This window comes from Coregonus clupeaformis, chromosome 23 (assembly GCF_020615455.1).
Source record: "Coregonus clupeaformis isolate EN_2021a chromosome 23, ASM2061545v1, whole genome shotgun sequence".
NCBI lineage: Eukaryota > Metazoa > Chordata > Actinopteri > Salmoniformes > Salmonidae > Coregonus > Coregonus clupeaformis.
The window spans coordinates 31,335,224-31,360,748 of record NC_059214.1 but is presented as its reverse complement, the minus strand read 5'-3'; the positions used below and the strand labels follow the sequence as shown (position 1 = coordinate 31,360,748).

The following is a 25,525-nucleotide window of genomic DNA, read 5'->3' as shown; positions in this document are numbered from 1 at the left end:
TAAAGTAGATGGTTTTTCCACTTGTAACCGTCAGGTTCCCACGACCTTATTCATGGTTACTTTACGCATAAACATGGTGGCATTAAGTCAAGGCCAAAATACAGTGTTTCTGTAGACACACCTCCAAAACACCTTCATTTTTTTGAGCTCCACCTAAAACGAAAAGTGTATAACTAGCATTCTATTCTCATGCTTAAGTTCAAGGTCAGAATATGTATAGAGAGAAAAGCGCATGAAAAGGGAATTGCATTCAATTTATGCAAGCTTAACCTCTTAACGATCAGACCCTTTTTTTCAATTTTCGCCTAAAATGACATACCCAAATTTAACTGCCTGTAGCTCAGGACCTGAAGCAAGGATATGCATATTCTTGATACCATTTGAAAGGAAACACTTTGAAGTTGAAATGCAAGAGAAAGGCCACAATATAATATTGCAGTTTAGGCTCAAATTAGATTTTGGTTTCAGATTGATCCAGTGAAGCATTTTAATACTGGACTATTTTGTATCAAGTCTGGTCAATTGATACATTTTCAAGTACAGTGGGGAAAAAAAGTATTTAGTCAGCCACCAATTGTGCAAGTTCTCCCACTTAAAAAGATGAGAGAGGCCTGTAATTTTCATCATAGGTACACGTCAACTATGACAGACAAAATTAGAGAAAAAAAATCCAGAAAATCACATTGTAGGATTTTTAATGAATTTATTTGCAAATTGTGGTGGAAAATAAGTATTTGGTCAATAACAAAAGTTTCTCAATACTTTGTTATATACCCCTTGTTGGCAATGACACAGGTCAAACGTTTTCTGTAAGTCTTCACAAGGTTTTCACACACTGTTGCTGGTATTTTGGCCCATTCCTCCATGCAGATCTCCTCTAGAGCAGTGATGTTTTGGGGCTGTCGCTGGGCAACACAGACTTTCAACTTCCTCCAAAGATTTTCTATGGGGTTGAGATCTGGAGACTGGCTAGGCCACTCCAGGACCTTGAAATGCTTCTTACGAAGCCACTCCTTCATTGCCCGGGCGGTGTGTTTGGGATCATTGTCATGCTGAAAGACCTAGCCATGTTTCATCTTCAATGCCCTTGCTGATGGAAGGAGGTTTTCACTCAAAATCTCCACGATACATGGCCCCATTCATTTCTTTCCTTTACAAGGATCAGTCATCCTGGTCCCTTTGCAGAAAAACAGCCCCAAAGCATGATGTTTCCACCCCCATGCTTCACAGTAGGTATGGTGTTCTTTGGATGCAATTCAGCATTCTTTGTCCTCCAAACACGACGAGTTGAGTTTTTACCAAAAAGTTCTATTTTGGTTTCATCTGACCATATGACATTCTCCCAATCCTCTTCTGGATCATCCAAATGCACTCTAGCAAACTTCAGACGGGCCTGGACATGTACTGGCTTAAGCAGGGGGACACGTCTGACACTGCAGGATTGGAGTCCCTGGCGGCGTAGTGTGTTACTGATGGTAGGCTTTGTTACTTTGGTCCCAGCTCTCTTCAGGTCATTCACTAGGTCCCCCCGTGTGGTTCTTTGATTTTTGCTCACCGTTCTTGTGATCATTTTGACCCCACGGGGTGAGATCTTGCGTGGAGCCCCAGATCGAGGGAGATTATCAGTGGTCTTGTATGTCTTCCATTTCCTAATAATTGCTCCCACAGTTGATTTCTTCATACCAAGCTGCTTACCTATTGCAGATTCAGTCTTCCCAGCCTGGTGCAGGTCTACAATTTTGTTTCTGGTGTCCTTTGACAGCTCTTTGGTCTTGGCCATAGTGGAGTTTGGAGTGTGACTGTTTGAGGTTATGGACAGGTGTCTTTTATACTGATAACAAGTTCAAACAGGTGCCATTAATACAGGTAATGAGTGGAGGACAGAGGAGCCTCTTAAAGAAGAAGTTACAAGTCTGTGAGAGCCAGAAATCTTGCTTGTTTGTAGGTGACCAAATACTTATTTTCCACCATAATTTGCAAATAAATTCATTAGAAATCCTACAATGTGATTGTCTGGATTTTTTTTCTCAATTTGTCTGTCATAGTTGACGTGTACCTATGATGAAAATTACAGGCCTCTCTCATCTTTTTAAGTGGGAGAACTTGCACAATTGGTGGCTGACTAAATACTTTTTTGCCCCACTGTACATAACTATAGAGAACATACAAAAATTATATGGTAATACAAAATGTAAGTTTACACACTCCCAGGAATGTCATACATGATGGATCATTAGCTTATACACTAACTTTCTAGATGGCCGGGCGGGGTCGGTGTGGAGCCAGAGACAGCAGGGGTTCAAACTGTAGAACCCAGTTCCTACATTTGAATATAAAAATTGATTTCATCAAACAAAACTATGCTACATTTTATCTCTGGGACCCTTAGGATGACAAATCAGAGCAAGATATGTAAGTACATTATTTACCTTCAGAGGTGAATATATCAAACCAGTTGCATGATAATTTTTGTTGTTGTTTTGCACTTTCCTCAAACAATAGCATGGTATTCTTTCACTGTAATAGCTACTGTAAATTGAACAGTGCAGTTAGATTAACAAGAATTTAAGCATTCTGGTCACATAAGACATGTCTATGTCCTGGAAAGTTTGCTGTTACTTACAACAGTCATGCTAATCACAATAGCGCACAGTAGCTAAGTCTGGTCTGAATTGTCCCATGTGCATACAGATTACTTGCCTGTCATTTTTTCCTCGCTGTACTCTCTTTCATTCAGTTTCTTTCTTCTTTCTTCAGCAAAGAACAACTCTGCATTGTCTGCTTCACATGAGGCTTTCGTTTAGGATGGTGGACCATTCTTGATTAACACGGGAAACTGTGGAGCGAGAAAAACCCAGCATGTTGCAGTTCTTGACACACTCAAAGCAGTGCACCTGGCATCTTCTACCATACCCCGTTCAACGAGACATAAATATTTTATCTTCACATTCACATTCTGAATGTTACACATACACAATCCATGCCTCAATTGCCTGAAGACAATTGTCTTAAAACAAAATAAATCCTTCTTTAATCGGTCTCCTCCCCTTCATGTACACTGATTGAAGTGCATTTAACAGGTGACAGCAGCAAGGGGTCATAGCTTTAATCTGGATTCACCTGGTCAGTCTGTCATGGAAAGAGCAGGTGTTCCTAATGTTTTGTACACTCAGTGCAGATGATCCCAATTTTAGCTCAAAGTCAGCTGCAATTTGAAAAAAAAAGAAAAGTAGCACATTGAACCATGTCACGTGGCGTATTTTTAAAAGTATTTGGATAGTGCTCAAACATAGACATCATATCTGAATTCCTCCATCTTTATGCACCATTGTTTTGTTTGGTCTTTTTCCTGTATTTTTTAGAAGCATCCAGCTGCAGACAGTGAGCGCTGAGGGCGCCCGTTCTGTGAATGTCTCAGATGGTGTTTTTGCTTCTCAGTTGGTATGTGCGCATGCAGTGTTCTAACGTCACGGACCAAGGCTATATACAGTTCTGATCAGACTGGCCAACCAGGAATAGGGCCATTCCGCCCCTGGCTGAAACCCTCATATTAAACACCAATGGTATTCACTAAGTTGCTAGGTTATATTTAGGATAATCTTTTACAGCTTTGTCATTATATTTTCTATTCTAAAATCATCGTATTGTATTATTTTATATATTTTACATGTGATAAGGCCACACAGAGAGCCAGAGATAATTACAGACACCTGTAATAATCTGGGTGGAAAAATGCCACTAGATGTCATGTTATAAATTACATAAAATTCTTGAAAGTGACCAAACTTCAACTTTGTACGTTACCAGAAATATACCCTCCCTTTGCAACCCTATCTGCACCTATAGCGAACACACCCACAACACATGTAAACACACTGATCTATAATCAGCTCAATTTCTTTTCAACACTCAACACATATAGTTTGGGAGTCCACGAGGACCTGAGGAGTCGAACAAAATCAATTGAGATTCTCCTGGGGGAGAGAGATATGACAGACTTCTTGATTGATTGACTGACAGACGATTAGCGTGATTGCTGATTGACAGGCAGCTGTGTGAGAGGGTGTGTTTGGTCCAGAGAGCATTACAAGAGCAGCAGTCTCAGCTAGTTTCCCTCCAAGTCACCTTGACCCTTAGCTCATCACAAGCAGAACACCATGCCACACAAAATGGGTGAGTCATTTGTAAGAGTCCTAAATGCTTTTGTGTGTTCCAGATTAGATGCCATTTTCACTTTGTCTTTATGCTAGAAGAAAAAGTTTATTTCATTGAGGAAGAAAAGCATTATCTTCAATACTTTGATGTGGCTTATCTGATCTGGTTGCAGCCGAGAAGGTTCTGATTGTGTACGCCCACCAGAGTACTGGGTCATTTAACGCTGCAGCTAAAGATGCAGCTGTGACAGCTCTGACTGCTCAGGGCTGTAAGGTGGAGGTGTCTGACCTATACGCCATGAAGTTTAAAGCCTCTGCTACTGTTGACGACATCACTGGTAACAGTCTGAACCATGCGTTACTTAATTACAGTAGTGAATGATAAGTGTGTAAGCTTGAGTGCCTATTAAATGCTTAAGGTCACAATTTTCTGTTGGCAAGAGCTTTTTCTGTTCTACCTCAACTTGCTTAGTCTCAGTCTGTTATGATTTATCAGGGGAGGTGAAGGATGCTGAGCACTTCCAGTATGGAGAGGAGACCATGCTGGCATGGAAGGAGGGCCGACTCTCTGCTGATATCACTGAGGAACACCGCAAACTCTCTGAAGCGGAGCTTGTCATATTCCAGGTGATCTCCTGCAGTACTGTTGAGTGTCTTAGGCTCAAAGTTGATGAAGCCAATTTTCCTAACCTAATTTTAAGTGTAGAGCCTTTAGTGCTTTTTTGGATGGTGGCTGAAATGCACCCATTCCAGGTACTGGTTTTTGACTAGTGTCTCATCTCTCAGTTTCCTATGTACTGGTTCACTGTTCCTGCCATCATGAAGGGCTGGATGGACCGGGTGCTCACACTGGGATTTGCCTACACCTCAGAAAAGAGGTACAGCCAGGGCATCTTCAAGGTAGGGGATCTATGTAGATTACATTTTCAACCAGCAATGATCAAGAAATGACTCAGATTTTGCTCTTACTGTTACATCAGCTGTTGTACAATGACACAGGAGACATTTACTGCAATGGGCCTTTTAATAACACCACAAATGGTTGGTTTACATGCTCCTTCAAGGTTCCTCCCATTATGTGGTCCATTCATATCAATGTCTCCTCACCTTGTTTCCCTCCAGGACAAGAAAGCCATGCTGTCCTTCACCACTGGATCCCAGGAGTCTATGTTCAGTGCCAATGGTATCAATGGAGACATGAACGTCACCCTGTGGCCACTGCAGGTATGTTAGGCTTGGCTGACACTACCAGCATGTAGACTGCTGTACTGCAACGTGCTTTTGCTTTCTATATGTTATCTCCACTGGATGTCTGCTTTTATTATAAACATTTGACTTCCAGGTTGGAAAGTGCTAATTTTAATGATTGGAGGACTGCTTCAGTTGGACAAATCAATTCATGTTTTATATACTTTAGCATGGTTATTGAATAAGTTCATTCCCTCTCTTTAGAACGGCATCCTGCACTACTGTGGTTTCCAGGTTCTGGCTCCTCAGATCTTCTGGGCTCCACCCCACATCCCCGCTGATGCTCGGGACAGCATGCTGGAGGCATGGCGCACACGGCTGCAAGGGCTTCTGGGAGAAGTACCGCTTACTTTCACACCCTCTGACAGCTTTGATGGTGGGAGGGGCTTCCAGCTCAAAGAGGATGTCCAGGAGAAGCACTCAGCCAATGCGTTTGGCCTGTCTGTCGGAATCCACCTGGGCAAGCCCCTCCCACCCAACAGCCAGCTCAAAGCTGGGGTGTGAAGGATACTGGAGGACTGTCATCCCTACACATGCTGCTTATGCTCTAAATAACAAATAAAGATTGGCTTCCTTAAACTGAATGGTGTTCACTTTAATACCACACTTGTTATTCAATGCTTTAACCTAGGTTTCATAGTTGGTCAACTGACTAATTAACTCGTCTGCAGTCTTCCACATTTTCTGATGGCATTCAAGTATTTTGTTTAGTTCACTAATATTGTATGGTAGCCACTGGGTTGAGGCTCACTACTTTACAAAAGCAGCTTCATAACACTCAGTTCCATACTCTCCCCACGCAGATATGCTGTGACCTGTATGCTCTCTCACTGACGGGCTGGGTATGGGGTGGCTTGACCCCTCTCCCACATGCCGCTTTGGTTTGGGTCAACCGAGCGGGGCCTGTACCCTGCCACTCAAAGCCCTCAGCTTCCATACAGCGGGAAGAAATTGATCCGTTTAGGAGAAGGCTTACCATAGGCAAGGTCGCAGAGGGCTTTCTTTACATTCAGCGCTAAGTTATTGCATTGTGCTATGAATACACTGCTTGTTACTCCAGATTAGGATTTCTGCAACTGTTTAGTGAAAATGTACCTCTAGGATCGGTTTGGAGTCAGGGGAGCTCCCTTGTTTTGGTGGGAAGCACTTAATTCCACAGTGGAGGCACATTGGGAACATGGTCCGAGCCCTTGGGTTCATCTGGGACTGCTGTTCCAAGACACAGGAAGCACAACTAAGGGCGAGCTCAAGCTTATTGCAGTGTTTGTGCGAGTGTTTGCCATAGGGCCAGGAGTTCTCCCTGAACGGGTAATTGAGGTTTGTGGCATGTAACCTGTGTCAAGGGTGGGTATATTTGAGCATGTATAGGCTCTGAAGCAGCCATGCTTGTCAGACATAGTTGCAGGGTTTGGGCCAGGGTATGTTTGTCTGGAGGGAGATCACCCATCCTGCTCTGCTATGGTTGTCATCTCCCATACGCTGACAGGAAGGCTATTCTCCACAATCAATGGGAGGAAGTGGGTACTCGTGCCAGGATCGGCTGCTCTGGATATCTCAGGGAGGTAAAACAAGCACATCCATTCAGAACCTTTCTGGCACAGTGTTTGAAGCCTAAATGACTGGTGTTAATCACGCAAACCAACAGTTTTTAAAGGCACTGGTTGAAAATATCCAATAGAAGGCAATAGCAACTCAAAGTCGTTATAAGGGGAAAAGTAAGAACACAAACTTAACAGACATTACATTAGACCCCTTACAATGAGACAAAACACTGAATTAAATGGATATGACACTTAAGAGCAGTAACTATATATTTCCAGTTTGAAGGACTTGGAATAATATTACATATACTTTTTACAATCAAAAGACTGCATATTTGTTTTGACGGGGCAGTAAATTAGTTTCTCTGTCTGGGCACGACGTGACCTTAACGAGAAGTCAGTCATAAACAATTATGACCAAAAACAGGATATCAGTTATTCTTTTTCGTTGCAAGGATGCAGTGTGGCCACGACCAGATTCAAACCGTTTGAGCCCCTTCCTTCCATCCACCATATGGCCGGACCAATCAGTGTCCTCTGATAATCTGTGGGGCTGGTTTAGTTGATGACGACAATGAAAAGCACCTGTACTGGGTGAAGAAGTCGAAAATCATAACAATGGCTGCTCTTGAGGTTGGTGTTGATGCTGCTATAGCAGCAGTTATATCAGAACTGGAGGTCACAACTTAATTGAAGGAACAGCGAATAACTGCATGAAATGCTTTTCTCTGGGAGAAAATGTTTTCCCTCTTCTCCTGACTGGGTTTAGCCAAGAGCTTGCTTCACCAGCTAGCTCCACCGATAGTCAATAAGGCAGTGTACGGATACTTACAGTAAGACGCCAACCACTAGGTAAGAACGCAGTAATAACCTGTTCATATATAATACGTAGCTGCTAAATACTGATATAAAGTTCAATGGATTTTCCTGGTTATGTAGAAACAATTATTAGTTACCAGAAGAACTATCAATAATAGAGGTTAGCTAGCTGTTAAAAGGGTGTGTAGTTTAGTGGGTAAGAGCGTTGTGCCAGTAACCGAAAGGTCGCTGGTTCTAATCCCCGAGCTGACTAGGTGAAAAATCTGTCGATGTGCCCTTAAGCAAGGCACTTAACCCTAATTGCTCATGTAAGTCGCTCTGGATAAGAGCGTCTGCTAAATGACTAAAATGTAAATGTAAAATGTGTGTGTGTCGGTAGCTTCCCTCTCGCATGCGCTTGCAACTTCACTTTCCCCCCACGTTAACTAGGTATTTGTGTAACATAGAGAGGCTCGCCAGTCGTCATTTCATGTAATTGCTTTACATTCACTCAATGCTGCACGTATTTAATCTCATCCAGGTAAATTGGTCCACAAGTGTTGTAATGGCGAAGGTGCATAAAGATGGCAGCCCCCATGTACTTACAGTGGGTCCTCATTTAGTGTTATTGGCCTAAAGGTCTACTTCAATATATATCAATCAATCATTCCTTAATTCGTTCATCTCATTACACAGTATATGTCACGTCTGTCAGTGAGATGCGGTTGAAGAAGTCAGGCGCAGGACACGGACTCTCGGAAACGTACTTTAATCCGATACTGAAAAGATGAACACAGAATAACTCCACGCAGGGAGGCAATAACCCGCTCACAAACGACATACGTGAAGGGATAATTATAGGGCAACAATCAAACATAATGTGGAACAGGTGTAAACAATACAAACAAAACTAGACAGACACCGATAACATCGAACGGCAGCAGCGAGTACTCCGGGGACGACGAACGCCGAAGCCTGCCCGAGCAAGGAGGAGGAGCAGCCTCGGCAGAATCCGTGACAGTATACAAGTCATTCATGCCTTTAAATACAGTCAAGCATTTTAGTTACAAAACAAAATAACATATGGATCCTTAAATAATTTAACAATAAATAAACCACAACATGTCAGCTAAAGCAATTCCATTCACAAATGCATGCAACTGTTTTTAATCTTGGCTGTATTAAACACTTTAATACCTTTTTAGACTATATGGAATTGATTATATTTGTTTGTAAATTGTTATTGTACTTGTGGTGTTGTTTAAACTGTTCCAAACGGTCAGAAAAATATTGTAATCCAACAGAACATGTTTGAGACAAATACTGTAACAAGCACACAGCATGCACTCCTCCTACCCTCCTTGATATCCTTCTTATGTATTATTATAATTAGTATTATTATAGCTAAAATATTCTTTAATACATTTCAAGTTCATAAAAATTAACTTGGCAAGAGTCTATTGTCCTGCTGATAGCCCATCAAAGGTGGATGGCTTCTTTTTTATAACAATTTATTGAATGAATATTGCCCCGTAGCACTCACCTCTGTCATCATGAAGTGCTTTGAGAGACTAGTCAAGGATTATATCACCTCTACCTTACCTGTCACCCTAGACCCACTTCAATTTGCTTACCGCCCCAATAGATCCACAGACGATGTAATCGCCATCACACTGCACGCTGCCCTATCCCATCTGGACAACAGGAATACCTATGTAAGAATGCTGTTCATTGACTATAGCTCAGCATTCAACACCTTAGTACCCTCCAAGCTCATCATTAAGCTCGAGGCCCTGGGTCTGAACCCCGCCCTGTGCAACTGGGTCCTGGACTTCCTGACGGGCCGCCCCGAGGTGGTGAAGGTAGGAAACAGCATCTCCACTTCACTGATCCTCAAAACTGGGGCCCCACAAGGGTGCGTGCTCAGCCCCCTCCTGTACTCCCTGTTCACCCATGACTGCGTGGCCAAGCACGCCTCCAACTCATTCATCAAGTTTGCAGACAACACAACAGTAGTTGGCTTGATTACCAACAATGACGAGACCGCCTACAGGGAGGAGGTGATGGCTCTGGGATTGTGGTGCCAGGAAAATAACCTCTCACCCTCTCACTCGTGGACTTCAGGAAACAGCAGAGGGTGCACCCCCCTATCCACATCGACGGAACCGCAGTGGAGAAGGTGGAAAGCTTCAAGTTCCTTGGCGTACACATCACTGACAAACTGAAATGGTCCACCCACACAGACAGTGTGGTGAAGAAGGCGCAACAGAGCCTCTTTAACCTAAGGAGGCTGAAGAAATGTGTCTTGGCACCTAAAACCCTCACAAACTTTTACAGATTATTTTCCTAAATCCCTGTTTTTGGCACCTGACCACACAACTGGACAGTAGTCCAGGTGCGACAAAACTAGGGCCTGTAGGACTTGCCTTGTTGATAGTGTTGTTAAGAAGGCAGAGCAGCGCTTTATTATGGACAGACTTCTCCCAATCTTAGCTACTGTTGCATAAACATGTTTTGACTATGACAGTTTACAATCTAGGGATACTCCAATAAGTTTAGTCGCCTCAACTTTCTTAATTTCCACATTATTCATTACAATATTTAGTTGAGGTTTAGGGTTTAGTGAATGATTTGTCCCAATTACAATGCTTTTATTTTTGAAATATTTAGGACTAACTTATTTCTTGCCACTCATTCCAAAACTGACTGCAGCTCTTTGTTAAGTGTTGCAGTGATTTCACTCGCTGTAGTAGCTGACGTATATCGTTTTGAGTCATCAAAGCCAGTGGCATGTCATTAGTAAAGATTGAAAAAAGTAAGGGGCCTAGACATCTGCCCTAGGGAATGCCAGACTCTACCTGGATTATGTTGGAGAGGCTTCCATTAAAGAACACTCTCTGTGTTCTGTTAGACAGGTAACTCTTTATCCACAAAATAGCAGGGGGTGTTAAGCCATAACACACACTACCGGTCAAAAGTTTTTGAACACCTACTCATTCAAGGGTTTTTCTTTACTTGTACTATTTTCCACATTGTAGAATAATAGTGAAGTCATTTTTCTTTGCTTATTTGAGCTGTTCTTGCCATAATATGTACTTGTTATTTTACCAAATAGGGCTATCTTCTGTATACCAACCCTACTTTGTCACAACACAAGTGATTGGCTCAAACGCATTAAGAAGGAAGAAATTCAAAAATTAACTTTTAAGAAGGCACCTGTTAATTGAAATCCATTCCAGGTGACTACCTCATGAAGCTGGTTGAGAGAATGCCAAGAGTGTGCAAAGCTGTAATCAAGGCAAATGGTGGCTATTTGAAGAATCTCAAATATAAAATATATTTTGATTTGTTTAACACTTTTTGGGTTACTGCATGATTCCATATGTGTTATTTCATAGTTTTGATGTCTTCACTATTATTCTACAATGTGTAAAATTGTAAAAATAAAGAAAAACCTTGAATGAGTAGGTGTTCTAAAACTTTTGACCAGTAGTGTACGTTTTTCCAGCAGCAGACTATGATCAATAATGTCAAAAGCAGCACTGAAGTCTAGCAAAAGTCTAGCAAAAATATTTTTTTATCATCAAAATCATCAATTTCACTCAGCCAATCATCAGTCATTTGTGTAAGTGCCGTGCATGTTGAATTCCCTTCCCTATAAGCGTGCTGAAAGTCTGTTGTCAATTTGTTTACAGTAAAATAGCATTGTATCTGGTCAAACACAATTTTTCCAAAAGTTTAATTCGGGTTAGTAACAGGCCGATTGGTTGGCTATTTGAGCCAGTAAAGGGGGCTTTGCTATTCTTGGGTAGTGGAATGACTTTTTGCTTCCAGGCCTCCAGGCCTGAGTGCACACACTTTCTTGTAAGATTGAACATATGACAAATAGGAGTGGCAATATCATCTGCTATTATCATCTGTAATTTTCCACCCAAGTTGTCAAACCCAGGTGGCTTGTCATTGCTGATAGACAACCATTTTTTCACCTCTTCCACACTCACTTCACAGAATTCAAAATTACATTGCTTGTCTTTCATAATTTGGTCCACAGCGACATGAGAGACTGATCAACAACTACAGGAAGCATTTGGTTGGAGTCATTGCAGCTAAAGGTGGCACAACCAGTTATTGAGTGTAAGGGGGCAATTACTTTTTCACACAGGGGAATTGGGTGTTGCATAACTTTGTTTATTAAATAAATGAAATTAATATGTAATTGTTGTGTTATTTGTTCACTTATGTTCCCTTTATCTAATATTAAGTTTTGGTTGAAGATCTGATAACATTCAGTATCACAAATATGCAAAAGTAGAGAAAATTAGAAAGGGGGCAAATACTTTTTCATAGCACTGTATACATATATGTGGGTATTACTGAGGGTGGCTCCTGATAGTGGATAATATTTAACATGATACGAATTGTAAAATAAAATGGAGAAAAGCTTGGGCATATAATCACCGTACCTTCACCGCTATGCAATCTGGTTTCCGAGTGGGTCATGGGTGCACTTCAGCCACGCTCAAGGTCCTAAACGATATAATAACTGCAAATCGATAAAAGACTGTACTGTGCAGCCGTCTTCATCGACCTGGCCAAGGCTTTTGACTCTGTCAATCACTGCATTCTTATTGGCAGACTAAATAGCCTTGGTTTCTCAAATGACTGCTTCGCCTGGTTCACCAACTACTTCTCAGATGGAGTTCAATGTGTCAAATCGGAGGGCCTGTTGTCTGGACCTCTGGCAGTCTCTATGGGGGTGCCACAGGGTTCAATTCTCGGGCCGACTCTATTCTGTGTATATCAATGATGTCGCTCTTGCTGCTGGTGACTCTCAGATGCACCTCTACGCAGACGACACCATTTTGTATACATCTGGCCCTTCATTGGACACTGTGTTAACAAACCTCCAAATGAGCTTCAATGCCATACAAGACTCCTTCCGTGGCCTCCAACTGCTCTTAAACGCTAGTAAAACTAAATGCATACTCTTCAATCGAACGCTGCTTGCACCCGCCCGCCCAACTAGAATCACTACTCTCGGCGGGTCTGACTTAGAATATGTGGACAACTACAAATACCTAGGTGTCTGGTTAGACCGTAAACTCTCCTTCCAGACTCACATTAAGCATCTCCAATCCAAAGTTAAATCTAGAATCTGCTTCCTATTTCGCAACAAAGCCTCCTTCACTCATGCTGCTAAACATGCCCTCGTAAAACTGACTATCCTACAGATCCTTGACTTCGGCGATGTCATTTACAAAATAGCTTCCAACACTCTACTCAGCAAATTGGATGTAGTCTATCACAATGCCATCCGTTTTGTCACCAAAGCCCCATATACTACCCACCATTGTGACCTGTACGCTCTCGTTGGATGGCTCTCACTACATATTCGTCGCCAAACCCACTGACTCCAGGTCATCTATAAATCACTTCTAGGCAAATCCCCGCCTTATCTTAGATCATTGGTCACCATAGCAACACCCACCCGTAGGATGCGCTCCAGCAGGTATATCTCACTGGTCATTTCCCAGAACCAACACCTCCTTTGGCCGCCATTCCTTCCAGTTATCTGCTGCAAATGACTGGAACGAACTGCAAAAATCTCTGAAGCTGGAGACACTTATCTCCCTCACTAACTTTAAGCATCAGTTGTCAGAGCAGCTTACCGATCACTGCACCTGTACACAGCCCATCTGTAATTAGCCCACCCAACTACCTCATCCCCATATTGTTATTTACATTGTTATTTATTTTGCTCATTTGCACCCCAGTATCTCTATTTGCACATCATCTTCTGCACATCTATCACTCGTGTTAATACTAAATTGTAATTATTTCGCACTATGGCCTATTTATTGCCTTACCTCCATAACTTACTACATATAAACACACTGTATATAGATTTTCTATTGTGTTATTGACTGTACATTTTGTTTTTGTTTATTCCATATGTAACTGTGTTGTTGTTGTTTTTATCGCACTGCTTTCCTTTTCTTGGCCAGGTCGCAGTTGTAAATGAGAACTTGTTCTCGACTGGCTTACCTGGTTAAATAAAGGTTAAATAAAAAATATAAAAAATACTTTCTAAAGCGCATACATCAACTTGGCATATTCATCCCTACAGAAGCCTATAGTTCAGGTCTCCAAATTTCATCCATGCAAATTAGGAGGGCACACAATTAAAATTCTGAATAACGGCACAGCTATTTATATACACTACATGACCAAAAGTATGTGGACACCTGCTTGTCAAACATTTCATTCCAAAATCATGGGCATTGATATGGAGTTGGTTCCCCCCCTTTGCTGCTATAACAGCCTCCACTCTTCTGGGAAGGCTTTCCACTAGAGTGAACTACCACTTCCCGGCTGAGCCGTTGTTGCTCCTAGACGTTTCCTCTTCACACCTAGACGTTTCCACTTCACAATAACAGCACTTACAGTTGACCGGGGCAGCTCTAGCAGGGTAGAAATTTGACAAACTGACTTGTTGGAACGGTGGCATCCTATGACGGTGCCACGACAGCAGGGGTTCAAACTGTAGAAGCAGGGGTTCAAACTGTAGAACCCAGTTCCTACAATTTTATACACCTGTCAGCAACGTGTGTGGCTGAAATAGCCGAATCCACTCATTTGAAGGGGTGTCCACATACATTATACAGTGGGGAAAAAAAATATTTAGTCAGCCACCAATTGTGCAAGTTCTCCCACTTAAAAAGATGAGAGGCCTGTAATTTTCATCATAGGTACACGTCAACTATGACAGACAAAATGAGAAGAAAAAAATCCTGAAAATCACATTGTAGGATTTGTTATGAATTTATTTGCTAATTATGGTGGAAAATAAGTATTTGGTCAATAACAAAAGTTTCTCAATACTTTGTTATATACCCTTTGTTGGCAATGACACAGGTAAAACGTTTTCTGTAAGTCTTCACAAGGTTTTCACACACTGTTGCTGGTATTTTGGCCCATTCCTCCATGCAGATCTCCTGTAGAGCAGTGATGTTTTGGGGCTGTCGCTGGGCAACACGGACTTTCAACTTCCTCCAAAATATTTTTTATGGGGTTGAGATCTGGAGACTGGCTAGGCCACTCCAGGACCTTGAAATGCTTCTTACGAAGCCACTCCTTCGTTGCCCGGGCGGTGTGTTTGGGATCATTGCTGAAAGACCCATCCACGTTTCATCTTCAATGCCCTTGCTGATGGAAGAAGATTTTCACTCAAAATCTCACGATACATGGCCCCATTCATTCTTTCCTTTACACGGATCAGTCGTCCTGGTCCCTTTGCAGAAAAACAGCCCCAAAGCATGATGTTTCCACCCCCATGCTTCACAGTAGGTATGGTGTTCTTTGGATGCAACTCAGCATTCCTTGTCCTCCAAACACGACGAGTTGAGTTTTTACCAAAAAGTTCTATTTTGGTTTCATCTGACCATATGACATTCTCCAAATCCTCTTCTGGATCATCCAAATGCACTCTAGCAAACTTCAAACGGGCCTGGACATGTACTGGCTTAAGAAGGGGGACACGTCTGGCACTGCAGGATTTGAGTCCCTGGCGGCGTAGTGTGTTACTGATGGTAGGCTTTGTTACTTTGGTCCCAGCTCTCTGCAGGTCATTCACTAGGTCCCCCCGTGTGGTTCTGGGATTTTTGCTCACCGTTCTTGTGATCATTTTGACCCCACGGGGTGAGATCTTGCGTGGAGCCCCAGATCGAGGGAGATTATCAGTGGTCTTGTATGTTTTCCATTTCCTAATAATTGCTCCCACAGTTGATTTCTTCAAACCAAGCTGCTTACCTATTGCAGATTCAGTCTTCCCAGCCTGGTGCAGGTCTACAATTTTGTTTCTGGTGTCCTTTGACAGCTCTTTGGTCTTGGCCATAGTGGAGTTTGGAGTGTGACTGTTTGAGGTTGTGGACAGGTGTCTTTTATACTGATAACAAGTTCAAACAGGTGCCATTAATACAGGTAACGAGTGGAGGACAGAGGAGCCTCTTAAAGAAGAAGTTACAGGTCTGTGAGAGCCAGAAATCTTGCTTGTTTGTAGGTGACCAAATACTTATTTTCCACCATAATTTGCAAATAAATTCATAAAAAATCCTACAATGTGATTTTCTGGAAAGAAAAATTCTCAATTTGTCTGTCATAGTTGACGTGTACCTATGATGAAAATTACAGGCCTCTCTCATCTTTTTAAGTGGGAGAACTTGCACAATTGGTGGCTGACTAAATACTTTTTTTCCCCACTGTATATACAGAATAATCTTATTTCACTGTGGAAAAGGGTCTGCAATACATGTCATGTTGGTATGATTTTCAGTTTGCTTCCTTTTGGCTGGTTTGACATTCGTCTCCAAAGATCATAAGGAAAAATCATCTGTGCCTTTACAATGTCCTTCTCTAAACGGATTACTAATTTACCGATCTATTATCAATTTATAAATTACAATGCATGGAGAATACATAATATGGTTTTTCCACTTGTAACTGGCAGGTTCCTGCGACCTTATTCATGGTTTCCTTACGCATAAACATGGTGGCATTAAGTCAAGTCCAAAATACGGTGTTTCTGTAGACACACCTCCAAAACACCTTCATTTATTTGAGCTCCACCTAAAACGAAAAGTGTATGACTAGCATTCTATTCTCATGCTTAAGTTCAAGGTCAGAATATGTATAGAGAGAAAAGCGCATGAAAAGGGAATTGCATTCAATTTATGCAAGCTTAACCTCTTAACGATCAGACCCTTTTTTTCAATTTTCGCCTAAAATGACATACCCAAATTTAACTGCCTGTAGCTCAGGACCTGAAGCAAGGATATGCATATTCTTGATACCATTTGAAAGGAAACACTTTGAAGTTGAAATAAAAGAGAAAGGCCACAATATAATATTGCAATTTAGATTTTGGTCACTAGATGGAAGCAGTGTGTGTGAAAAGTTTCAGATTGATCCAGTGAAGCATTTTAATACTGGACTATTTTGTATCAAGTCTGGTCAATTGATACATTTTCAAGTACATAACTATAGAGAACATACAAAAATGATATGGTAATACAAAATGTAAGTTTACACACTCCCAGGAATGTCATACATGATGGATCATTAGCTTATACACTAACTTTCTAGGCCGGGCGGGGTGTGTGTGGAGCCAGAGACAGCAGGGGTTCAAACTGTAGAACACAGTTCATACATTTGAATATAAAAATGGATTTGATCAAACAAAACTATGCTACATTTTATCTCTGGGACCCTTAGGTTGACAAATCAGAGCAAGATATGTAAGTACATTATTTACCGTCAGAGGTGAATATATCAAACCAGTTGCAGTGATAATTTTTGTTGTTGATTTGCACTCTCCTCAAACAATAGCATTGTCTTTTTTCACTGTAATAGCTACTGTAAATTGGACAGTGCAGTTAGATTAATAAGAATTTAAGCTTTCTGGTAATATAATATATGTCTATGTCCTGGAAAGTTTGCTGTTACTTACAACAGTCATGCTAATCATATTAGCGCACGGTAGCTCCCGTAGAGGTTAAGTCAGGTCTGAATTGGGTCCATGTGCATACAGATTACTTGCCTGTCGTTTTTCCCTCGCTGTACTCTCTTTCATTCAGTTTCTTCTTCACATCAGCAAAGAATGGCTCCGCATTGACTGCTTCACATGAGGCTTTCGTTTAGGATGGTGGACCATTCTTGATAAACACGGGAAACTTTGGAGCGAGAAAAACCCAGCATGTTGCAGTTCTTGACACACTCAATCCAGTGCACCTGGCATCTTCTACCATACGCCGTTAAACGAGACATAAATATTTTATCTTCACATTCACAATCCATGCCTCAATTGCCTGAAGACAATTGTCTTAGAACAAAATAAATCCTTCTTTAAATCGGTCTCCTCCCCTTCATGTACACTGATTGAAGTGTCTTTAACAGGTGACATCAGTAAGGGGTCATAGCTTTCACCGGGATTCACCTGGTCAGTCTGTCATGGAAAGAGCAGGTGTTCCTAATATTTTGTACACTCAGTGCAGATGATCCCAATTTTAGCTCAAAGACGGTTTGCAATTTGCGTATTTTTTAAAGTATTTGGATAGTCCTCAAACATAGACATCATATCTGAATTCCTCCATCTTTATGCACCATTGTTTTGTTTGGTCTTTTTCCTGTATTTTTTAGAAGCATCCAGCTGCAGACAGTGAGCGCTGAGGGCGCCCGGTCTGTGAACTTCTCAGATGGTGTTTTTGCTTCTCAGTTGGTATGTTCGCATGCAGTGTTCTAACGCCATGGACCAAGGCTATATACAGGTCCGATCAGACTGGCAAACACAGGTCCAATCAGACTGGCCAACCAGGAATAGGGCCATTCCGCCCCTGGCTGAAACCCTCATATTAAACACCAATGGTATTCACTAAGTTGCTAGGTTATATTTAGGATAATCTTTTACAGCTTTGTCATTATATTTTCTATTCTAAAATCATCGTATTGTATTATTTTATATATTTTACATGTGATAAGGCCACACAGAGAGCCAGAGATAATTACAGACACCTGTAATAATCTGGGTGGAAAAATGCCACTAGATGTCATGTTATAAATTACATAAAATTCTTGAAAGTGACCAAACTTCAACTTTGTACGTTACCAGAAATATACCCTCCCTTTGCAACCCTATCTGCACCTATAGCGAACACACCCACAACACATGTAAACACACTGATCTATAATCAGCTCAATTTCTTTTCAACACTCAACACATATAGTTTGGGAGTCCACGAGGACCTGAGGAGTCGAACAAAATCAATTGAGATTCTCCTGGGGAGAGAGAGATATGACAGACTTCTTGATTGATTGACTGACAGACGATTAGCGTGATTGCTGATTGACAGGCAGCTGTGTGAGAGGGTGTGTTTGGTCCAGAGAGCATTACAAGAGCAGCAGTCTCAGCTAGTTTCCCTCCAAGTCACCTTGACCCTTAGCTCATCACAAGCAGAACACCATGCCACACAAAATGGGTGAGTCATTTGTAAGAGTCCTAAATGCTTTTGTGTGTTCCAGATTAGATGCCATTTTCACTTTGTCTTTATGCTAGAAGAAAAAGTTTATTTCATTGAGGAAGAAAAGCATTATCTTCAATACTTTGATGTGGCTTATCTGATCTGGTTGCAGCCGAGAAGGTTCTGATTGTGTACGCCACCAGAGTACTGGGTCATTTAACGCTGCAGCTAAAGATGCAGCTGTGACAGCTCTGACTGCTCAGGGCTGTAAGGTGGAGGTGTCTGACCTATACGCCATGAAGTTTAAAGCCTCTGCTACTGTTGACGACATCACTGGTAACAGTCTGAACCATGCGTTACTTAATTACAGTAGTGAATGATAAGTGTGTAAGCTTGAGTGCCTATTAAATGCTTAAGGTCACAACAATTTTCTGTTGGCAAGAGCTTTTTCTGTTCTACCTCAACTTGCTTAGTCTCAGTCTGTTATGATTTATCAGGGGAGGTGAAGGATGCTGAGCACTTCCAGTATGGAGAGGAGACCATGCTGGCATGGAAGGAGGGCCGACTCTCTGCTGATATCACTGAGGAACACCGCAAACTCTCTGAAGCGGAGCTTGTCATATTCCAGGTGATCTCCTGCAGTACTGTTGAGTGTCTTAGGCTCAAAGTTGATGAAGCCAATTTTCCTAACCTAATTTTAAGTGTAGAGCCTTTAGTGCTTTTTGGATGGTGGCTGAAATGCACCCATTCCAGGTACTGGTTTTTGACTAGTGTCTCATCTCTCAGTTTCCTATGTACTGGTTCACTGTTCCTGCCATCATGAAGGGCTGGATGGACCGGGTGCTCACACTGGGATTTGCCTACACCTCAGAAAAGAGGTACAGCCAGGGCATCTTCAAGGTAGGGGATCTATGTAGATTACATTTTCAACCAGCAATGATCAAGAAATGACTCAGATTTTGCTCTTACTGTTACATCAGCTGTTGTACAATGACACAGGAGACATTTACTGCAATGGGCCTTTTAATAACACCACAAATGGTTGGTTTACATGCTCCTTCAAGGTTCCTCCCATTATGTGGTCCATTCATATCAATGTCTCCTCACCTTGTTTCCCTCCAGGACAAGAAAGCCATGCTGTCCTTCACCACTGGATCCCAGGAGTCTATGTTCAGTGCCAATGGTATCAATGGAGACATGAACGTCACCCTGTGGCCACTGCAGGTATGTTAGGCTTGGCTGACACTACCAGCATGTAGACTGCTGTACTGCAACGTGCTTTTGCTTTCTATATGTTATCTCCACTGGATGTCTGCTTTTATTATAAACATTTGACTTCCAGGTTGGAAAGTGCTAATTTTAATGATTGGAGGACTGCTTCAGTTGGACAAATCAATTCATGTTTTATATACTTTAGCATGGTTATTGAATAAGTTCATTCCCTCTCTTTAGAACGGCATCCTGCACTACTGTGGTTTCCAGGTTCTGGCTCCTCAGATCTTCTGGGCTCCACCCCACATCCCCGCTGATGCTCGGGACAGCATGCTGGAGGCATGGCGCACACGGCTGCAAGGGCTTCTGGGAGAAGTACCGCTTACTTTCACACCCTCTGACAGCTTTGATGGTGGGAGGGGCTTCCAGCTCAAAGAGGATGTCCAGGAGAAGCACTCAGCCAATGCGTTTGGCCTGTCTGTCGGAATCCACCTGGGCAAGCCCCTCCCACCCAACAGCCAGCTCAAAGCTGGGGTGTGAAGGATACTGGAGGACTGTCATCCCTACACATGCTGCTTATGCTCTAAATAACAAATAAAGATTGGCTTCCTTAAACTGAATGGTGTTCACTTTAATACCACACTTGTTATTCAATGCTTTAACCTAGGTTTCATAGTTGGTCAACTGACTAATTAACTCGTCTGCAGTCTTCCACATTTTCTGATGGCATTCAAGTATTTTGTTTAGTTCACTAATCTTGTATGGTAGCCACTGGGTTGAGGCTCACTACTTTACAAAAGCAGCTTCATAACACTCAGTTCCATACTCTCCCCACGCAGACATGCTGTGACCTGTATGCTCTCTCACTGACGGGCTGGGTATGGGGTGGCTTGACCCCTCTCCCACATGCCGCTTTGGTTTGGGTCAACCGGCGGGGCCTGTACCCTGCCACTCAAAGCCCTCAGCTTCCATACAGCGGGAAGAAATTGATCCGTTTAGGAGAAGGCTTACCATAGGCAAGGTCGCAGAGGGCTTTCTTTACATTCAGCGCTAAGTTATTGCATTGTGCTATGAATACACTGCTTGTTACTCCAGATTAGGATTTCTGCAACTTTAGTGAAAATGTACCTCTAGGATCGGTTTGGAGTCAGGGGAGCTCCCTTGTTTTGGTGGGAAGCACTTAATTCCACAGTGGAGGCACATTGGGAACATGGTCCGAGCCCTTGGGTTCATCTGGGACTGCTGTTCCAAGACACAGGAAGCACAACTAAGGGCGAGCTCAAGCTTATTGCAGTGTTTGTGCGAGTGTTTGCCATAGGGCCAGGAGTTTTCCCTGAACGGGTAATTGAGGTTTGTGGCATGTAACCTGTGTCAAGGGTGGGTATATTTGAGCATGTATAGGCTCTGAAGCAGCCATGCTTGTCAGACATAGTTGCAGGGTTTGGGCCAGGGTATGTTTGTCTGGAGGGAGATCACCCATCCTGCTCTGCTATGGTTGTCATCTCCCATACGCTGACAGGAAGGCTATTCTCCACAATCAATGGGAGGAAGTGGGTACTCGTGCCAGGATCGGCTACTCTGGATATCTCAGGGAGGTAAAACAAGCACATCCATTCAGAACCTTTCTGGCACAGTGTTTGAAGCCTAAATGACTGGTGTTAATCACGCAAACCAACAGTTTTTAAAGGCACTGGTTGAAAATATCCAATAGAAGGCAATAGCAACTCAAAGTCGTTATAAGGGGAAAAGTAAGAACACAAACTTAACAGACATTACATTAGACCCCTTACAATGAGACAAAACACTGAATTAAATGGATATGACACTTAAGAGCAGTAACTATATATTTCCAGTTTGAAGGACTTGGAATAATATTACATATACTTTTTACAATCAAAAGACTGCATATTTGTTTTGACGGGGCAGTAAATTAGTTTCTCTGTCTGGGCACGACGTGACCTTAACGAGAAGTCAGTCATAAACAATTATGACCAAAAACAGGATATCAGTTATTCTTTTTTCGTTGCAAGGATGCAGTGTGGCCACGACCAGATTCAAACCGTTTGAGCCCCTTCCTTCCATCCACCATATGGCCGGACCAATCAGTGTCCTCTGATAATCTGTGGGGCTGGTTTAGTTGATGACGACAATGAAAAGCACCTGTACTGGGTGAAGAAGTCGAAAATCATAACAATGGCTGCTCTTGAGGTTGGTGTTGATGCTGCTATAGCAGCAGTTATATCAGAACTGGAGGTCACAACTTAATTGAAGGAACAGCGAATAACTGCATGAAATGCTTTTCTCTGGGAGAAAATGTTTTCCCTCTTCTCCTGACTGGGTTTAGCCAAGAGCTTGCTTCACCAGCTAGCTCCACCGATAGTCAATAAGGCAGTGTACGGATACTTACAGTAAGACGCCAACCACTAGGTAAGAACGCAGTAATAACCTGTTCATATATAATACGTAGCTGCTAAATACTGATATAAAGTTCAATGGATTTTCCTGGTTATGTAGAAACAATTATTAGTTACCAGAAGAACTATCAATAATAGAGGTTAGCTAGCTGTTAAAAGGGTGTGTAGTTTAGTGGGTAAGAGCGTTGTGCCAGTAACCGAAAGGTCGCTGGTTCTAATCCCGAGCTGACTAGGTGAAAAATCTGTCGATGTGCCCTTAAGCAAGGCACTTAACCCTAATTGCTCATGTAAGTCGCTCTGGATAAGAGCGTCTGCTAAATGACTAAAATGTAAATGTAAAATGTGTGTGTGTCGGTAGCTTCCCTCTCGCATGCGCTTGCTAACTTCACTTTCCCCCCACGTTAACTAGGTATTTGTGTAACATAGAGAGGCTCGCCAGTCGTCATTTCATGTAATTGCTTTACATTCACTCAATGCTGCACGTATTTAATCTCATCCAGGTAAATTGGTCCACAAGTGTTGTAATGGCGAAGGTGCATGAAGATGGCAGCCCCCATGTACTTACAGTGGGTCCTCATTTAGTGTTATTGGCCTAAAGGTCTACTTCAATATATATCAATCAATCATTCCTTAATTCGTTCATCTCATTACACAGTATATGTCACGTCTGTCAGTGAGATGCGGTTGAAGAAGTCAGGCGCAGGACACGGACTCTCGGAAACGTACTTTAATCCAATACTGAAAAGATGAACACAGAATAACTCCACGCAGGGAGGCAATAACCCGCTCACAAACGACATACGTGAAGGGATAATTATAGGGCAACAATCAAACATAATGTGGAACAGGTGTAAACAATACAAACAAAACTAGACAGACACCGATAACATCGAACGGCAGCAGCGAGTACTCCGGGGACGACGAACGCCGAAGCCTGCCCGAGCAAGGAGGAGGAGCAGCCTCGGCAGAATCCGTGACAGTATACAAGTCATTCATGCCTTTAAATACAGTCAAGCATTTTAGTTACAAAACAAAATAACATATGGATCCTTAAATAATTTAACAATAAATAAACCACAACATGTCAGCTAAAGCAATTCCATTCACAAATGCATGCAACTGTTTTTAATCTTGGCTGTATTAAACACTTTAATACCTTTTTAGACTATATGGAATTGATTATATTTGTTTGTAAATTGTTATTGTACTTGTGGTGTTGTTTAAACTGTTCCAAACGGTCAGAAAAATATTGTAATCCAACAGAACATGTTTGAGACAAATACTGTAACAAGCACACAGCATGCACTCCTCCTACCCTCCTTGATATCCTTCTTATGTATTATTATAATTAGTATTATTATAGCTAAAATATTCTTTAATACATTTCAAGTTCATAAAAATTAACTTGGCAAGAGTCTATTGTCCTGCTGATAGCCCATCAAAGGTGGATGGCTTCTTTTTTATAACAATTTATTGAATGAATATTGCCCCGTAGCACTCACCTCTGTCATCATGAAGTGCTTTGAGAGACTAGTCAAGGATTATATCACCTCTACCTTACCTGTCACCCTAGACCCACTTCAATTTGCTTACCGCCCCAATAGATCCACAGACGATGTAATCGCCATCACACTGCACGCTGCCCTATCCCATCTGGACAACAGGAATACCTATGTAAGAATGCTGTTCATTGACTATAGCTCAGCATTCAACACCTTAGTACCCTCCAAGCTCATCATTAAGCTCGAGGCCCTGGGTCTGAACCCCGCCCTGTGCAACTGGGTCCTGGACTTCCTGACGGGCCGCCCGAGGTGGTGAAGGTAGGAAACAGCATCTCCACTTCACTGATCCTCAAAACTGGGGCCCCACAAGGGTGCGTGCTCAGCCCCCTCCTGTACTCCCTGTTCACCCATGACTGCGTGGCCAAGCACGCCTCCAACTCATTCATCAAGTTTGCAGACAACACAACAGTAGTTGGCTTGATTACCAACAATGACGAGACCGCCTACAGGGAGGAGGTGATGGCTCTGGGATTGTGGTGCCAGGAAAATAACCTCTCACCCTCTCAATCATGGACTTCAGGAAACAGCAGAGGGTGCACCCCCCTATCCACATCGACGGAACCGCAGTGGAGAAGGTGGAAAGCTTCAAGTTCCTTGGCGTACACATCACTGACAAACTGAAATGGTCCACCCACACAGACAGTGTGGTGAAGAAGGCGCAACAGAGCCTCTTTAACCTAAGGAGGCTGAAGAAATGTGTCTTGGCACCTAAAACCCTCACAAACTTTTACAGATTATTTTCCTAAATCCCTGTTTTTGGCACCTGACCACACAACTGGACAGTAGTCCAGGTGCGACAAAACTAGGGCCTGTAGGACTTGCCTTGTTGATAGTGTTGTTAAGAAGGCAGAGCAGCGCTTTATTATGGACAGACTTCTCCCAATCTTAGCTACTGTTGCATAAACATGTTTTGACTATGACAGTTTACAATCTAGGGATACTCCAATAAGTTTAGTCGCCTCAACTTTCTTAATTTCCACATTATTCATTACAATATTTAGTTGAGGTTTAGGGTTTAGTGAATGATTTGTCCCAATTACAATGCTTTTATTTTTTGAAATATTTAGGACTAACTTATTTCTTGCCACTCATTCCAAAACTGACTGCAGCTCTTTGTTAAGTGTTGCAGTGATTTCACTCGCTGTAGTAGCTGACGTATATCGTTTTGAGTCATCAAAGCCAGTGGCATGTCATTAGTAAAGATTGAAAAAAGTAAGGGGCCTAGACATCTGCCCTAGGGAATGCCAGACTCTACCTGGATTATGTTGGAGAGGCTTCCATTAAAGAACACTCTCTGTGTTCTGTTAGACAGGTAACTCTTTATCCACAAAATAGCAGGGGGTGTTAAGCCATAACACACACTACCGGTCAAAAGTTTTTGAACACCTACTCATTCAAGGGTTTTTCTTTACTTGTACTATTTTCCACATTGTAGAATAATAGTGAAGTCATTTTTCTTTGCTTATTTGAGCTGTTCTTGCCATAATATGTACTTGTTATTTTACCAAATAGGGCTATCTTCTGTATACCAACCCTACTTTGTCACAACACAAGTGATTGGCTCAAACGCATTAAGAAGGAAGA

At 42.2% G+C, this 25,525-nt stretch overlaps 2 protein-coding genes across 2 annotated transcripts; both read left to right on the top strand.

Annotated features, from left to right (window-relative positions):
- Window positions 1-4,070: 4,070 nt before the first annotated feature.
- On the top strand, window positions 4,071-5,986 carry LOC121536279 (NAD(P)H dehydrogenase [quinone] 1-like). Its single transcript, XM_041843545.2, has 6 exons — window positions 4,071-4,173; window positions 4,328-4,492; window positions 4,651-4,781; window positions 4,941-5,054; window positions 5,277-5,378; window positions 5,607-5,986. The coding sequence occupies exons 1-6, from the start codon at window positions 4,158-4,160 to the stop codon at window positions 5,904-5,906; spliced, it is 828 nt and encodes a 275-aa protein (XP_041699479.1). The 5' UTR covers window positions 4,071-4,157; the 3' UTR covers window positions 5,907-5,986.
- A 12,645-nt stretch (window positions 5,987-18,631) lies between these two features.
- Window positions 18,632-20,585, top strand: LOC123481704 (NAD(P)H dehydrogenase [quinone] 1-like; the record flags this gene model as incomplete). The annotated part of the gene is made up of 6 exons (XM_045206453.1): window positions 18,632-18,771; window positions 18,926-19,089; window positions 19,251-19,381; window positions 19,540-19,653; window positions 19,876-19,977; window positions 20,206-20,585. Coding segments are annotated over 6 exons (951 nt in total), but the record flags the coding sequence as incomplete, so codon positions are not given.
- Window positions 20,586-25,525: the final 4,940 nt, after the last annotated feature.

What these genes read in the sequence shown, in the direction of transcription:
- LOC121536279 (XM_041843545.2), top strand. An exon ending in CGGAGCTTGTCATATTCCAG is followed by an intron (nt 4,782 to 4,940) that starts GTGATCTCCTGC and finishes CTCATCTCTCAG; the next exon opens with TTTCCTATGTACTGGTTCAC. An exon ending in TCACCCTGTGGCCACTGCAG is followed by an intron (nt 5,379 to 5,606) that starts GTATGTTAGGCT and finishes CCCTCTCTTTAG; the next exon opens with AACGGCATCCTGCACTACTG.